The sequence below is a fragment of the Coenobita brevimanus genome, chromosome 52, assembly GCF_032717465.1.
Source record: "Coenobita brevimanus isolate Jiangsu-jjx chromosome 52, ASM3271746v2, whole genome shotgun sequence".
Classification (NCBI taxonomy): Eukaryota; Metazoa; Arthropoda; class Malacostraca; order Decapoda; family Coenobitidae; genus Coenobita; species Coenobita brevimanus.
In genome coordinates this window covers 1,460,178-1,476,979 of record NC_137005.1, presented here as the reverse complement: position 1 = coordinate 1,476,979, position 16,802 = coordinate 1,460,178, and the positions used below count along the sequence as shown (strand labels likewise).

Below are 16,802 nucleotides of genomic sequence, written 5' to 3'. Positions count from 1 at the left end.
TTTCCAATTTGGTGCGATTCTATTCGAAAGTTTTTTCATAATGTTGTTGACAGACATACAAAAAAAATCCAGCCAAACACGTAACCTACTTGTCAGAGGTAAAACAGGTCCTATAGTGCTTTCTGTCTGTGTGACTGTTTGCTTGTCTGTGTGTCCGGTTTGCACGGCCACAGTACAGTTTCTAAGTCACAGTGTTGAATATTTGCATGGTTATAAATATGGCACAAAGGAAGGAGGCTCATTTTGGGGTTCGATAAAAAGGGGTTGCAACCTCCTTCTCGAACCCCTGAGATAATATCCACAGTTTTAGGATGAAAAATGAATTTTCGTAGAACTGAACTAGACAGTCGAGAAGGGGACGCGGCCATCATCTTCGTAACCCTTTAAGACAATATTCACAGTTTAAAGACAGTGAAAATTCGTAGATGCCTAGATACAGGCCTAAGTCACATGTACCTTAGGAATTAGGCATGGGTATTTGTAAGGAGGCACAGCCCAAAGCCCCACAGGAAAATACTCACCATTTTCCGAGGCGCTGTAAATGAATGTATTAGTGGGCTTCGTGAACACGGTGGATTATTTTAGAAAATCGTGGAAACGACACAAAGCAAACTGAGATCCAAGACAAATACTTTTGGGTCGCCGTGGATTGTTGCTTATGATGCTGTGATTACAATACCTGTCCACAGTTTGGTTAACCTGAGTACTACTGGACAGCAAAACTACTGTAGCATCTATGCAGTGATATAAGCTGCGTATTACCACGCTGGTGTCCTGATGATGCTGTGTTCAGCGGATTCTTCGTTACGTGCTCATCTCGGGTCTTGTAATCACTGTTACGCTATGAGATCCGTTCATCGGGAGGTAGTATGGTGCACGTTAATACTTTAGCATAATATTAACCGGCATTTCTTGTCGCTCTTCCCTACCAACCGTACTGATTTACCTTCGTAACTCCCTGTCTACTTGCCTACCTTCCTGCCTACCTCGATATTTCCCTGCCTATCTCCCTATCAACTTCAGAGCTTCCCTGCCTATCCCCCTACCTACCTACCTATCTCCATGTCTAATTCAACCACCTAATGAGATAACGACACAGGTGCGTTTTTTTTTTCCATTATGCTAATTACCAGCATCTGTATAAAGACAGTAATGAACGTATAAATTACTACAACCTGAACGTCCTTTCCAGAGATGTCAGTCTCGTACCTATACTCCAGTAAATAAAGGCGTTTGATTTTTTTTTTTTTTAGATCACTATGCTCAGGGGGTTATTCTGAACATTTCGACCAGTCCAACAAGGGCACTCCGTTAGGTGGAGAAGATTCGTTTGACACCTCAATCGTTAAAATCGGTCCATAACTGCAGCTGTAAAGCCCAAACAAACAGATGGAACGAATGAATGGACAGACAGAAAACTCCTGCAAGGCTCTAGGCTTTGTCCTCGTGAATATTAACCTCTCAAGTACAGATATCATTCTCGAACTTCACGGACAGGATAGAAGTCTTGATTGACCTACACTACTGTAGTTGTGTGTTGCCATATTACAGCCCCGAAGACAAAGTCGGCTGATGCTGAACACAGTGAGTTGAAAGCACTGCTTTGTTTATAAGAGTCATGATAAACTGAGCCCACATGTGAGAACAGAAAGCTCCATCAACTGAGAAGATTGAGAACCTAACTATGCTGAGTATTCCGGAGGGCAGGGAGTGAATAAAGCATTATTAATATAATTGACTGCAGGTCGAAAAATCAATGTTCATTTGCATGACTGAATCTGAACATTACCCTGAAGATAATCCAGCAACGTCACGCACAAACAAAATCTAAGAGTTATGTGGTGATCTAAGGTTTAGCAACTACTCTGTTACACTATATGATTCCTTCACCAAGAGGTATTAAGGTAAACTTTGGTCCTTTAGCATACAAAGGATTAACTTGCACTTCTTGCCGGTTTTCCTAATCACCTAATGATGTACCGACTAGTATGTATTTATTTTTTTCTTTTGCAATTTACCAAATTTCAGTGGGTAGCCTAGTGTAAAAATTGTTATGAGGGCATAAATTACTGCATTCTGAACGCCCTTTCTACGATAAAAATTTTATGCTTACAGTATATTCCTGTAAATAAAGAAAATTGCTCTATGGTTTTGATTCTTTTCACCACTGTGATCTTGGAGTTGATCTGAACGTGTCGACCACAATGAGGACACAACATCGGCTGGAAGGGAATTCATTTGACACCTCCTTCGTCAAAATCGGTCAGTACAAATAATACTCGTACTGCCTATATCACGTGAACGGACGGACGAAAAACTCATTCTGCCTCAGCCGTCCAAAGTCCTCGACTTCATCTTCGGAAACATTGGATAAGGGAATGGAATTCTGCATGGATAACCTTCCAGCCTTAATTACTGTTGGTTGTATGTACCACAGGAGGTGCAGTGGGTGATTCGGGAAAGGGGTGCAGCTCCTATCTTCGACTCCGGAAGACAATATCCACAGTTCTCAAGATGAAGGTATGAAATTACGTTTGCGTATAGATACTGGCGCAAGTACGTCATGAGCACCATAGGAACTCAGTATGGGCGCAGAGGGAGGGGGTACAGTCCCCAACTCCGACTCCCTAAGAAATATCAACACAATTCCAGGAAAAATGGATACATCAGTGAGTATCATCAACTGGCGGGTGTAGCTTCTGGTGGGTGCTGACATGGGGGAGTGATTGGATGCACATGGACAGATCACGGCTGGTGCATCGGACACTCAAAAAATTGCTTGACTATAGATTTCAATACTTTCAGCTTAAAATCTTTTCTTGGCTAACCCAAGCATTGCTGAGTGGTCCAACAGGGTCTTTATGTACAAGCACTGGCAGTTCATTCCAACTTTACATTGCTTGAAAGCAGCAATAATTGCTTGTGACCCACCCCAGACCGGTTTTAGGTAGCCTACATAACAAGAGTACTACACACTGAAAATAATCTTTTCCAAGCGAAGAGTTTCTGATTTGGTTACAATGACGTAATTAAACCTTGGAACTAGTGGTTTTGAATTTATTGTTCCTTAATGTACAAAACTTCCGACACTCAACAAAAAAATGTAAAAATTATACTGATGAATTAAGCAACCAAAGACTGTATCCTTCGTACTCTCTTTGATGCATGTAACTGAATAATTTCTGTAACCATTTAAATTGTGCATTAATATTCAATAGTCTCTACAGTGATGTAGTAAACATTTACCTGAAAAGTGGCAAAATTATAACAAATAAAACCAAAGAGCATATCCATTATAAACTCTTTGACATAACTGACTAATTTATGTAAACATTTAAACTGTGCGTCAATAGTCAATCAAATTTGCATAGGAAAAGCAAATAAATATATATCAGATAAAATAACAAAACAATGCATATCTAACAAACAACAACAGTGGTATGTGCTGACAACATCTTCTGCATCCTACATTATGTTCTACAAAAATATATTCTTTCGACTAAACCCGAATTAAACCTTACCATAAATCAACAGACTTTTTAAACAACATATATCTTTGGTATCCATATACTACGAATCTATTCATACGAACTGGCGACCTTGAACGTAACAATTCATCCCGTGTGACTTCAATCCCTGAGAGTCTGTCCTGTTACTCCGTCAAAAATAAGGTGAACAAGCATTCAGTCATGCAGCAGTGGTACTCACCGCCTCCGCCCTCCGAACTCAAGCCAACATACCAGTCTGCCGTACTACAGAATTCCTTCGAAGATGTCTGGCGCATTCCACTGGCTGAAGAGTTCACCATACGAAGTTCATCAAAATCATATCGAGTAATAATGAATATGGCACATTATAAAACGGTAATATTAATATTTAGGATTATGTTTAAAAAGACATCAGAGTTCAGAGAATTCCTTAACACAAACTCTAAATTTTCACTGCCTTTGACATAAGACTAATGTCATGATAATTCCTTTACACAGGTTGTAAACCTTTACTGAATTCTGACACAATAACATCACAACTTACCTCTGGGTAGACTTCTTCAAAATCCCTCGAACTTGTGGTTCACCACCAGTCTGGAATACAAATTTTCAGTTTCGGTATGCGTTAATTACAAAATGATGGTTATAAATGTGTACTTGAATTCAAATGTTCGATAGCTGAGTTTGAGCAATACAAGGTACAGAATTCCATCACTTTACGATTATATTTAAGTACAAGGATGAATGACAAACGCTGAGAAGCTCTTACCAGGATTTCAGAGGTGGGAAGGGACCCAAGCTGCGGCTTAGAGTGTGTATGCGTGTCGCTGAGCTGGTTAGACAGATTAATGTTTATGTTCTGCTGAAGAGCACCGACACCAGTGAGATCCACACCCACCACAGGGCCTCGACCCCCGCTGCCATACGTAATGTGAAGGCTGCCTCCCCCCGCCACCGAAGAAACGCTGGTTGAGTCAGGCTGGGCTGCTATGGAACTGGTGGTCTGGTGTGCCTGTGATGGGTACCGACGGCCTGGTGACCTATTTTGCTGGTACAAGGAGTCCAGTGTACTTCTTTCCTGCTGGCGACACCACTGGAAGATCTCGAGGTCGCGCCATTCTTCGCCACGATTTGCTGGCGTGGACTTGACTGCAGGGCTGTCAGGAATGCCTCGGCGCCGCTGGGGTGTGGCAATTATGCTACTGATTCTGTCACGACCCTTTCCTCGTTGTGCTTCAGTCCACTCCTTGGTGAGATGAGAGAATGGATCGTCTCGTCTCTCACGTTTGGAACCAACTGATTCTGCCAGTTTTGACAGGAGTGGCCTAACTCCGGCCACAGGCTTAATGTCTGGAGATACATCAAGGACACTAGCCTTGTTTTTCATGGCTTGACTGATTGATGGAACATCAGACAGTTCGTAATCACGTGGATGCTCGACATCAGCTGGATAAATCATTCGTTCTGGACTCTGTGGTGGAGGCATGCCTGTACTCTGGTAAGGATCTACTTGACTGATTTGTTTGTTCTGCTGACAAAGATTTGTTAGTGATGGCAATAAGTGTTGTGCTACTGCACTTCCTCCTTGAAGTATCGGTTGTACTGTGTCGTTTTGTAGTGCTCCTTGGTTTCTCTGAGAATATTCATGAGATCTGTTGGCAGGAGGTTGATAAAAAGGTCTTGGTAAATGATTTGGTTGTGGAACGTTACTTTGTGGTCTCACCTTTGATTGTTCTTCCCCTCCACTGAAGTCACACCAGTGATCCTGGGACGTAGTCAACATCTGACTGCTGGCTACACTAGTAGGTGTGGAAAATCTTTTATTCTGATTTGCAGGTGGGAAAGAAGGTCTGACAAATCTATCGCTCTGAGCAGCTTGAGGTCGTGGAGGCTGCTGGCCCATCTGGTTCTGAACTGTGTGACTCTGTGGGACAGTTGGTCTCCAGTGCTGCTCAAGTTGTGGTCTCAGCATCTGATTCTGAGCATACAGTGAGTGACCCTGCTCCTGTTTCAGCTGTAGCATACCGGGCTGAAGTGGTCTGTGGTTTCGACTAATATGTGGTGCTGTAGGCTGACCTTTGACAGGACTGTGACTGCTCCCTGTGAATGAAGGTTGAGTACATCCTTGATTTGCCAGAGGCTTTGGATATCTCACGGCCACATAGCTTGGATCATTTGATATTTGTTGCGGCTTTATAAGTTGACTTTGACTACTACGATTTTCTTGAGGTGTGACTGATAAGTTTATTTGGTTACTCGAACCTCCTGGTGTTGATAATTCATGATTTTGACGGTTTTGTGCTGCTTGAGATCTGGAAGGTATACTGGTTTGATTTCCTTGAATGCACTGAAATCTCTGTGGCACCTGATGCTGACCAACTTGTGATCCCAGCGGTCTTACCTTAACTTGGCTCCGAGGGCATCTTGGACCCAGTGCTCTCACAGGTGCCGGATATCTGATATTCTGCACTCCTGATGGTCTCGATGGGGTCTGGGTCTGAGTATGATGAGGACGGAACTGCCTTACCACACTCTGATTACCGTTCACCCTCATGAAAGGTGAAAGTTTCTGGATGGAAAAATTCTGGACACCTGTAGAGCACACGGGCTTCTTAATCTTTCCTGTATTCTGTACGACAGCTGGGTTATGGGGCCTCAAGGCTGACTCGGACACTGGCGCTGCCTGACATCCTGAGTGCGTCTGCTGCGAAAGTGTAGAAAACTTCGCTGAAGACAGCACCTGAGATGGAGGTCCGACTTTGGGTCTAGGTGGTGCAGGGAAGTGAACGTTTGGCTGCTGTGACCACTGACAGTTGTTGTGATTCTGCTGTACCGGAGGCTTGACATAGGAGGTGGTTTGGAGGTCTTGCTGTGGCTGCAGCTGGAAGTCGTCTATGTCCAAGGGTTCGCTGAAACAATCTTCATAGTTCTCACTTGTTCCTGGAGGACACCCTGGGTAATTTTCCTTCTCTGTCTCTGTGACAAAGAAGCTCATGTCGGGAAAGTCCTCATCGTGCTCCTCAGCACCGTAATCCAGTTCGGTTTCCAACTCATTCAGGATCTGCTCATCCAGTGGTTCATCTTCGAAGCAATGGTTATAATCTTGTGTGTTACGTGCTGTGAACCTGTACCCTCCACCTGACACACCTCCATACTGCTGACCGTGACCTAGGGAAGTATTCAGGAAAGATGTTAACTCATTTAGTACGACAAACTCCTTTTCATTATATTCTTGTCCCTCCAGATGATTTTATTCAACTTAGGACCTCTTGCAGTGAACACGTTGAGGATTACTAAAGCTAACCCCTACCGTTCAAAAAAAAAAAAAAAAGATGAATAACGTCATCTGGAGGTAAAAGAAAGAACAGACAACAAAATACAAATACTACTACTACTACTAATAATAATAATGATGATGGATAATAATAATAATAATAATAATAATAATAATGTTCTCGGGATGGCAAGGCTAATCAATTTTTCTGATAAGCAGGTCTCCATGGTTATTAATCAACATCAGAATCATACTTTTGACAACACTGTACTTTCCCTTTAATATTCATTTCATTGTCATTGTCAAGTGTTTGGAGATAAAAAAATATGAACAAGCAATCTTACACACATTTTAAGATCATGAATGTTAGTGAATATGGTACAGTCAAGGAATCAATAAATACCTTTCAGAAAATTAATTACTACTAACAATTTACGACCGAAAGTATTGACTATTTGCGCGTGTGCGGTGGCTCGACTTTTCCTCATGTACAGTACTCGTATTCACAGAACTTCCCCTTTCTCTGTGATACCGCTAGTTTGTTTTGCTTGCTATCTAAAGACGATTTTATCAAACTCAGGAAAGCCTCTCGTACTGAAGGTGTTAATGCTGACTCTTCCAATTTAATAAGTCTCCCCTAAGTTGCATAAAGTTTTCTAGATGTACATAAAAAAAATCATCATAGACAATTTGCAAATTCTCTCACTTTAGTGTACAATACGGTTGTAGTTAATGGTTCGCCCACGGTGTCTGGAAATCGTATCAGAACATACTGAAATCCCGCCATACTAATTAACAGTGATAAAATGGGTTGGTGTGTCGCTCCAGCAGTTCTGTAGGCGTGTGGGGGAATTTCTGACGACCGGGATTTTGCTGTCTGAGAATTACGTATTTCTTTTTCTTTTCTTTTTTTTAATGTGCCCTGAGGCCTAGTAGTCCTCTCATGTATCACACACCTTCACATGTCACCACTTCGGCGCTAATACCGACCGTCCACACTGAATGCATGCTTCGGCTGTCTCATTCAGGCCTGGTGTAATGATATCACTAGGGTGTTTTATATTACGTCCATGTCGTCTTTCTGAACGAAAATTCAAGTTAACAGACTGCTACCTACCACAGTCTGAGATCGATATTCTGTCCTTTCAACTTATCGAACTGCATAACCACCACCTACCCAGCCTGTTGAACATATTGCAGAAAACCAGAACCATCCGAGACACACATTGACACACTGAAGAAAAGTAGAACCATCCGAGACACATTAAGACATTGAAGACAAGTAGAACCATCCGAGACACACATTAACACACTGAAGAAAAGTAGAACCATCCGAGACACACATTAATACACTGAGGAAAAGTAGAACCATCCGAGACACATTGACACATTGAAGAAAAGTAGAACCATCCGACGCACATTAACACTGAAGAAAAGCAGAAGCATCCGAGACACACATTGACACACTGAAGAAAAGTAGAACCATCCGAGACACACATTACTCTAGTTTCTTAAGTCTTCAATAAGCATCAGACTAAACTGGTAAGATGGCCGCTTCTTACAGTAAAAAAAAAAAAAAAAAAAAAAAAAAAAAAAAAAAAGCCATTTTCCCAGTTCCGTCAGATGAATAATTACAACTGGCAAAAACACAATGAAATACTTATATCTACTACAGTCCTTTCACCTCGACTCAGATTTTCGTTCTTTTGTACCTTATTTCATGTAGCTCAGGGAGAGAGAAGGACAATGCTTCAGATCATCATTCTTTCCGTAATAGCTCTTCGTGACTAGCACCATATTCTGAAGTCAATCTGTCGTTAGAACTCAGGAATTCAACACAGAGGGGTGATAATTTTAGGCCAAGTAAAAATGGAAAGAGTATCGTGCGTATTTCAGATGGTTCGATTTTAACGTACTCGTCAAAGTTTGGGAGGAACACTTATTTCTCTGCCCGTACCTGGAGTGTAGGAGGCGGTGGCTGTAGAATGGAGTGGGTTAGTGGCAGGGGTTGACACGGGGCCCTGGTGGTGCTTCGCTGTGGAGGGTGCGGGGAGCAGGGTGGGGCGGGATGGCACGAACTTGAACTGGGACAGGTTTACTGCTCCGGTGGTGGCTGCCGTCTGACCAGGGAAGGACAGGCGAGAGAAACTGTCAGTAGTTCTCAGAAAGTAGAAATGTAACATACAAACTAGGTAACATCGAAATTACCCTTTTCATGATGCGGACAACTCCAGAGTTATAATCCAGCTAACGCCAGACAATATTACTCTGCTGTGAGTGTTTATAGGAGCCTGAGAGTGTTAATACTGCCATTGTTAACACCCTTGTGATCGGCACAGCTCTAATTTTCTACCTTAGCTAACGCAAGATAATTCTCTTCATCTAAGTGTGAGTCCTAAGGGCCTGAGAGTGTTAATCTGTATGCGTAAAAGATCAGTCGGACAATTTTAGTTTACTAACTAATGCCACGTGATAATATTAAGGTTACAGTGAATCCTAGCTGCCTGAGTGTACAGATATGAACATAAAACTGTGACATTAATTTACGCGCACAAAACAACACTGAAAATAACTTCTATATACACACACAACACAGAAATTAACTAATAAATATACATAAGACTCTGACATTTACACATAATACAAGGACGCAGGACGGTAAAACTAACTTATATCGACAGTAACAAGAAAATACAAAAGCTTCAACCCACTAAAGGCGGGAAGGTTTTTTCCACTTTATTATATACGGCATTAATACACTTCTCCATAATTTGAAGCCTTCCCTAAACTGAATATCGTCTACAGCAACAACAATAAACTTGAGTGGACGGCTCCCGAATTCAAGAAATTATCTCTTATAGTGCCACGCTCACGTTTAACCCTATATTTCATTCTTCAGCCACTTTCACGTTCACGTTTGTTCATGTTTGAAGATAACTGGCCATGCTAGCATGTGCTGGTCTTTTATCCAGTGGAAGCACTCCATATGTCGCAATCTTGAATAATTTACCTGCTAAATCCCATACCCCAAAGGTCTCCATGCAACATCCTCATCTCTCCTCTCAACACGTCCAAAGAATCCCAAACTCCATCGCCTCTCAGATACTTCTTTTGCCATATCTCTCTCACAGCACCCGTCTCTTGTTTCTAAGGAAATCTCTCGTAGTAATGGGACTGAATATTCCTATAATTCCTCCATTACATTGTCGTCCGTTTTATTTCATACCTGCTCTGACCATATTATTTTAGTCAGCCTGAGGGAGATCTCATAATGAAGGGGTCATTGGTTCAAAACAGAAGGACGCTAACAGTGGGACGTGATGGAGTCCACATTGTAAATATAAGGAAGTTGTATGAAGATGAGACTGCCACATTCTCGATGGAAAATTATCATGATCTGTGTGTGTGTGTGTGTGTGTGTGTGTGTGTGTGTGTGTGTGTGTGTGTGTGTGTGTGTGTGTGTGTGTGTGTGTGTGTGTGTGTGTGTGTGTGTGTGTGTGTGTGTGTGTGTGTGTTTAAGAAATGACAAAGAAGAAACGAGTGAAGAAACTTCCCACGTCCCTTGTTGTTGCTGCAAATCAAAATCAATTAGGAGAGGGACGGACCAGATGACAGGTTTGTTTGTGCTGGGGTGCAGTGACTAAATTCTTGCCCCCCGTCCCATACCTTCATCTTCTTGACTGGCGTGGGTGGCATCTGGCTGGCTCTCTTCCTCACCTCCTGCACCACGGCAGGCACATCACGACCACCGCCTCCATCACTTCGCTCACTCACACCAACCTTCATAAACACAAACGTTAATTTCCTGTACCTGCGGTTCTCTCAAAATCATCATCATCATCATCATCATCATCATCCTGACCCTTTTCCCCACTTAATGATGGGGTGAGGCAGGATACCACCCTGAACACACTATAAATACCAATACCTTGCTTTATTTTTGCTTCATAACAAATACCGTACGACACATGACAAGAGAATGGACCAACACCAGTCAAAAAGATTATTTTAGTAATGAAAGAATGTGTACAGAAAGGATCCTTACATTTATCAATAATTTCAAGGGCAGAATAACTTCATCCATCCATCATTCAATCCCGTGCTGCTGCATTAGGAGCTTGAGGCCCAGGTCTAGATTAATCCAGTATAGGCAAGACATTTAAGGCGAGGGGACCGGTCACTCATCCCTGAGCGATAGAGTATTATGTGTGCAATAAACTCCCGCGATCCCTATAGGACTGAACCCTACATACCTATCGTAAAGATCAGTACTTTGTTTTTTGCTTCGAAACTGATATGACATGGTAAGATCATCAGACAATATCCATCTAATAGGTTGTTATAACAATAAGTGACTGTACAAAACTTTATATTTCCTTTACCTTCAACTGTCGAGAGAAGTAATGACATAAATCAGAGTTAAAGCAATTACCGGTACTTATAAGATTATATATATATATATATATATATATATATATATATATATATATATATATATATATATATATATAATCAGTTCCCTTTTAGTCTAGACCTAGGGACAGAAATTAAAGACTACTACTCGTTTAGGTACAAGGTTACTGTATGAGTCGCGAGAAGTGGTGTGGAAACTCATCATTCATATACTCGTAATGACGCTGGGATGTGGCCACATCTTTCCCCAATACCGGTACTTATGTTGCGAATAGTCTGGTTTGAATTATGAGACTGCCACACTTACAAATCCATGTAAAAAAATATCCCACCTCACAAGCTGAGGAAAAATGGATTAAGATTATGACAATGATGATGTAAAAAAAATACGCTTATAAAACAGTGTGATAAAATGAATGAATACAAATTTACCTTCTCTACCATACTTGTAGCTAATACTCTCACTTTTGTCTGTATGTCTGTCTGTACAATGGATTAAATATGGAGAGATCTGAATACATGAGGACCATCTTACTGATCCAATGATGAAGCAATAAATTCTTTTTGAAAGTAAGAGATATAGAGCATATTATTATGGACAATCATATTTTCCTTTAATAAGCATGCTGAGTGTCACATCAACTCTTGAAATAAGCACACTGGTTTCAATTTAATTTTCTACAGGCAGGTATGAAATTCTCTGCTATGAATTACTCTGCGTGGTAGAGACATGTCACCCTTTTTTAGGCGCGTGCCCTTCTAAGTCAATAAATAATGATTTTTTTTCCAAAGTCAGATTTTGTACGTTAATTTTCTTTCAACAATCTTTTAGTGTTCATCGTGAGTCTGGTTTCTTTGGCTCACCAACTACTGTGTTAATGGGCATATGGTGTACCTTGCAGCAGGTGTGCGCACAGGTGCGTTTGTCACCACAGGCATGGAGACAGGCCCGCCGCTGTCCTGTTACCCCGCCCACACCTGACCCACCGCCAACCACACCACCACCACCAGCCGGCCCTGTGGGAAAGTACACATCATACAACTCACAACAGAACATGTCATTATAACCACACACACACACACACACACACACACACACACACACACACACACACACACACGCACACGCACACGCACACACACTACTCTTTCTTATCGCTATAGGCTGTCACGAGTTGAATATGTAACATGTTCACTTCATTCATAAACCTATTATTTTTATGTACCGATCAGCTGAATAACATAGCCTGACGTTAGATGGAGTATAATACAGAAGCTCTGACCATGAGAGAGAATTAATGTAACATATAATCTGATCGCAATGACTAACCTTCCTTACAGATACACTGCCAAGGCAATACATTAAACAAACTCATCAAAAATTTCGGAAGTTCATCACTGGAGTGCTGCCAATACAAATACGACTAAAACTGATGAATACATAAATGAAATGTATACTGTAACTTAAGCACTAATGAAGGGGAAGGAGCAGAATTTCTTTACAAAATTACAACATACGAACTAATTTGACTACAACAAAGGTACAGAAGTTGACTGGTACCGTACTCAGGATGGTTTGTAATTACCAGAAAATACATTAACACACTCAGGTTCGTATGAATTAAGGTCGTAACCGTCGTATACTTAAATCCTGTATCGCCGAATGGAATGCAAACCCTTAAATTATGACGGTCATTTATGGAACGCCTGTGGTTATTACGTATGATCAGCCTGCATCCCACTGCACAAAATTCAGTTACCAGTCACACAGAAAGCCCGATTAAGTTCCATCAATGTCAAACACTTCAATTATCATCGTCAAACCTCTGAGGCCTGCACTCCACTTCTCGATTTCAGGTGTAGATTTACAACCCTTAGTCTCAGCTTAATAAAGTTATCTGGCACCAGTTGAAATAAAATACCAGTGTTGTTCCGACCATTAGCATGTGTATGGTACCATTAGTAACACTCAGGTTCATATGACTTGCTGAATAAAATCGTCTGGCATGGAGTAAAATTACATACCAGAGTTGTTCCCCTATGAAAGAGCTAACTTTAGTATCCCATGTTGTGCAGTCAGTATCTCCACAGAACAGAAAATGAGGGAGACCGAGGATGAGGCGGAAGGACGAGGTATAAAAGTGCAGGAATGAGGAGGGTGTCGGTTGGAGAGAGGACAGCCTGATGATGGAGGACTGTGTGACAGGGAGGCGATTTGTTTGTGGCCACCCCCTCCGGTAAGAAGGCGTCTGGCTATGGTAAATGAAAGTTAATTATTGCTATGAAGTGTGTAACTGTTTATATATTAATGATGACAATATAGGACAAGAAGGGAGTCAGTCAGCTTGTGATATGAAATAAAACGACAAGAACTCGTATTGATTTCTTCTCGCGCGGCCTTTCCCTGCCAGACCAATAGATTGTTCCATGAATATCATATCTCAGACCAACTCAATATGCCTTTGTTTCCTACGCTAGCCAATGTTCGAACGGATGCTGACCTCCGAAGTCAAGTTAATATTATATCAACATCGAGGAGGGTCAAGTGAATAATATAAGCCTATGTACTCAATTTTAAAAATTTATGATATACTTCGAGCGAATTCTTCTGAAAAATAAAAAATAAAAAAAAATAAAAGCCATAATATATCACTGCATGTTTAAACCTTTTATAAATGCAGTGCAATGGTTCCAAGTTTCAGCTGTTCAGAATTAAAAACTCTGAACACAAGAAGGATGAGGTTAACAACTGTAAGAGCGTATTCCTGAACCCTTAAAATAATTTTTATTTCTTTAGTCTCGATCTCAAAGGTTTCACAGGCATGATAAAGTATGTACAGTGTTACGAAACATACAAGTAATGTGGTGAGTAGTATCCTCGATTACCGTAACATAAAGAGAAATGTCACTCTAGTAAGATAGAACAGTAGAATGTGCCTAATGGAAACTGAAAAATAGCAGAATAAGAGAAAAACCTATTTGAAAACAACGATGGGTAATATAATATAGCAGGAGGATGAAAAGGTCCGAACAGGGAGAAATCTGGAGATGAGATTCACAACAATACATCACAGATCACATCAGTACTGTACTTCGTGACCATCCATTACCGGATGTCACGGTATTGTACGCCAAATATGGAGGACAGGATCGTGGCGGACACCCATACATCAGTGTACAATGCTTACACCTCACCTATCAATCACTACACTCCACGAGATTTCTACTTACTCTTTTTCCAAGTCTTGCCCACATTGATGAAATGGCCCACGTCCAAGATTCCTTTTCTTACTTCACCTCTCCTCCCACGTTACCATGTATGAGCCCTCTCTTTCTAAGAATACAGTTACAAACTTTTTACACACACATTCATGCGAATGAATGAATGAATGTGTGTGTGTGTGTGTGTGTGTGTGTGTGTGTGTGTGTGTGTGTGTGTGTGTGTGTGTGTGTGTGTGTGTGTGTGTGTGTGTGTGTGTGTGTGGACTGCCAACTATGTACTCGTACACATTTATAAATGTGGATACAGTTACAGCTCCAAAATATATAACCCAATTATTAAAGAAGTAAGATGTGGTTCCAATGATTTTAATTTTGGTGAAACTGTTTTACACTTTACCTTTAAGAAGGTCTACAGAGCATCGGTTCTGAATATGAATGACCCAAATGTACCTCCATACAGAGTTCAGTAGTAGTGCCCATGGGTAAAGTCCTTTTTTTTTTTTATTGCAACAAAGACAGAACCAAGAGCTGAGAGCTTGAAAGAAAGATTATCCCCAAATGGCGACTTTTGTAGACATACAAAAAAGACCCAAAGGCTTACCGAAAGTTTTTATTTCCAAAAAATTTTGAACACAAGCGTGTCACAATGCAAATCCATTTATTTCGAGATGCTTATACACACTGAAGATAAAAGACTGGTCATAGACAAAGTAAACAGTCTGTTAGATGTATGATAACATAAGGAGACCGATTATCTCTTGAAACAGAATCTTCAAGAATAGGGCTAGGAGTGTATACTTAAACACGTGGTGCTTGTCCACTGTAATAGGGAAGGCATGCAACCACTTCAAAAGGGCAAAGATCACTGAAATATCGACGACTGATACAGAGAAAGCAAATGGAACGCTGCAGTGAGGAGAGGATCAAGGGAGTCACTGAGAATGACAGATGATAAGACGGAAGTCCCAGCCTACACCATGTTAAAAAGTGCTGCACAGTACCGGCATGTGATAATTAACTGCTCCAAACATAAGAACTTTACCTCATATAGTGGAGTGAAGGCACTTTACAAGCTTAATAAATGCATGGAGTTCGTTGGTTCAGCACACCCAACCCCTGAGAGGTTTTTAGGGAGGGGGAGGGGGAAGTAACGAGGTATACTTAGAGATGTCAAGGATATGTGGCGCCATCTGATGGTGTGTAAGAGGACTGTTGGAGAGTGCAGACTTCTTAAACCAAGCCTATAGTCCCCCCAAAAAAAAAATAATAATAATAATAATAATAATAATAATAATAACAAAATAAAATAAAAAACTCTCACCCTCTTTTTTACATGGCCTAACAGCTACACCCTTTCATTTATTTTATTACGTAGATTGAGATGGGCATGTAGAGAGGATGGTGGATAGTAACTGGGTGAAGAATGTGGGAGGTATTAACGCTTGAGGTAGGGTTGCGAAAGGCAGACCGAAAGACCTGGGACGGGACAGAATGAGGTCCCAGGGATATGGAACTGAACAGGGATACTGCCAGAGACTGAGCAGCATGGAGACCCGCCATTAGCCTAGGTGACCAAGGCCGACGCATGCAAGCACGTTGGAGCCTTTATAAACGAAATGAAACGTCAATTAATCTAGCCTTAATTTTGTCACACACACACACACACACACACACACACACACACACACACACACACACACACATTCCTCCCTAATTTTGCCGTCTACTCTTCACATTATTCCTTCCATTCTTCCCATTCATACCCACGACCACCAATCTACCACCGCGGCTTCCCTCCCATTATCCTCCTCTCGTATGGTGCGTGGGAATAAAAACTCTGTATTTCCACAGTACACGCATATTTTACTATTTGGGTTTTAATATGTTATTCAAAGAGGCCTATACTTTGCATCGGTGCTGTTGCTTAAATGTTCTGATTAATGTAAAAACCAACAAACACGACAAACTCTTTACAAAAACGGCGTGTCTCCAAAACTTATATCTGTACTGCTGCGTTCATCATACCCCCTTATACTCTAACCTGGCCTACATTTGCTATCTCACCTCTTGAATGAAAATGACTTGTAGGCACAGATTACCACAGTAAAATGATGCCAGTCATGAAGTGCTATGGGAAGAAGGTAGAGCTGTAGCATTATCTTTGTCTTTCAGCTATAAAACAGGCTGGATAAGGACGAAGTTTTGGGCCAAGTTAGGGTAAAAGGAATATACCATAGTAATAATGTTCCTATACATGTGGTCGTGTTGTCTGTTGTACTTGCCCTTGCTTATCGGATGTGGAACTATTTCACTGCTGGTGCATTTATCATCAGTACATCAAACTAAGTTTCACATTCCAACAGCACTGGATACGCCAAGACAAAACGAATGCATATGTATCCTTA

The 16,802-nt window shown here is 41.2% G+C and overlaps 1 protein-coding gene across 1 annotated transcript in view; it reads right to left on the bottom strand.

The window, feature by feature from the left end:
* Positions 1 to 3,204: 3,204 nt before the first annotated feature.
* Positions 3,205 to 16,802, bottom strand: part of LOC145400424 (putative ATP-dependent DNA helicase HFM1) — a 159,984-nt gene continuing 146,386 nt past the window's right edge. Inside the window, 6 exon segments of the mRNA XM_080272937.1 lie at positions 3,205 to 3,246; positions 4,258 to 6,656; positions 8,720 to 8,882; positions 10,429 to 10,542; positions 12,071 to 12,192; positions 16,652 to 16,674. Coding sequence (XP_080129063.1) covers positions 3,205 to 3,246; positions 4,258 to 6,656; positions 8,720 to 8,882; positions 10,429 to 10,542; positions 12,071 to 12,192; positions 16,652 to 16,674 — 2,863 coding nt within the window.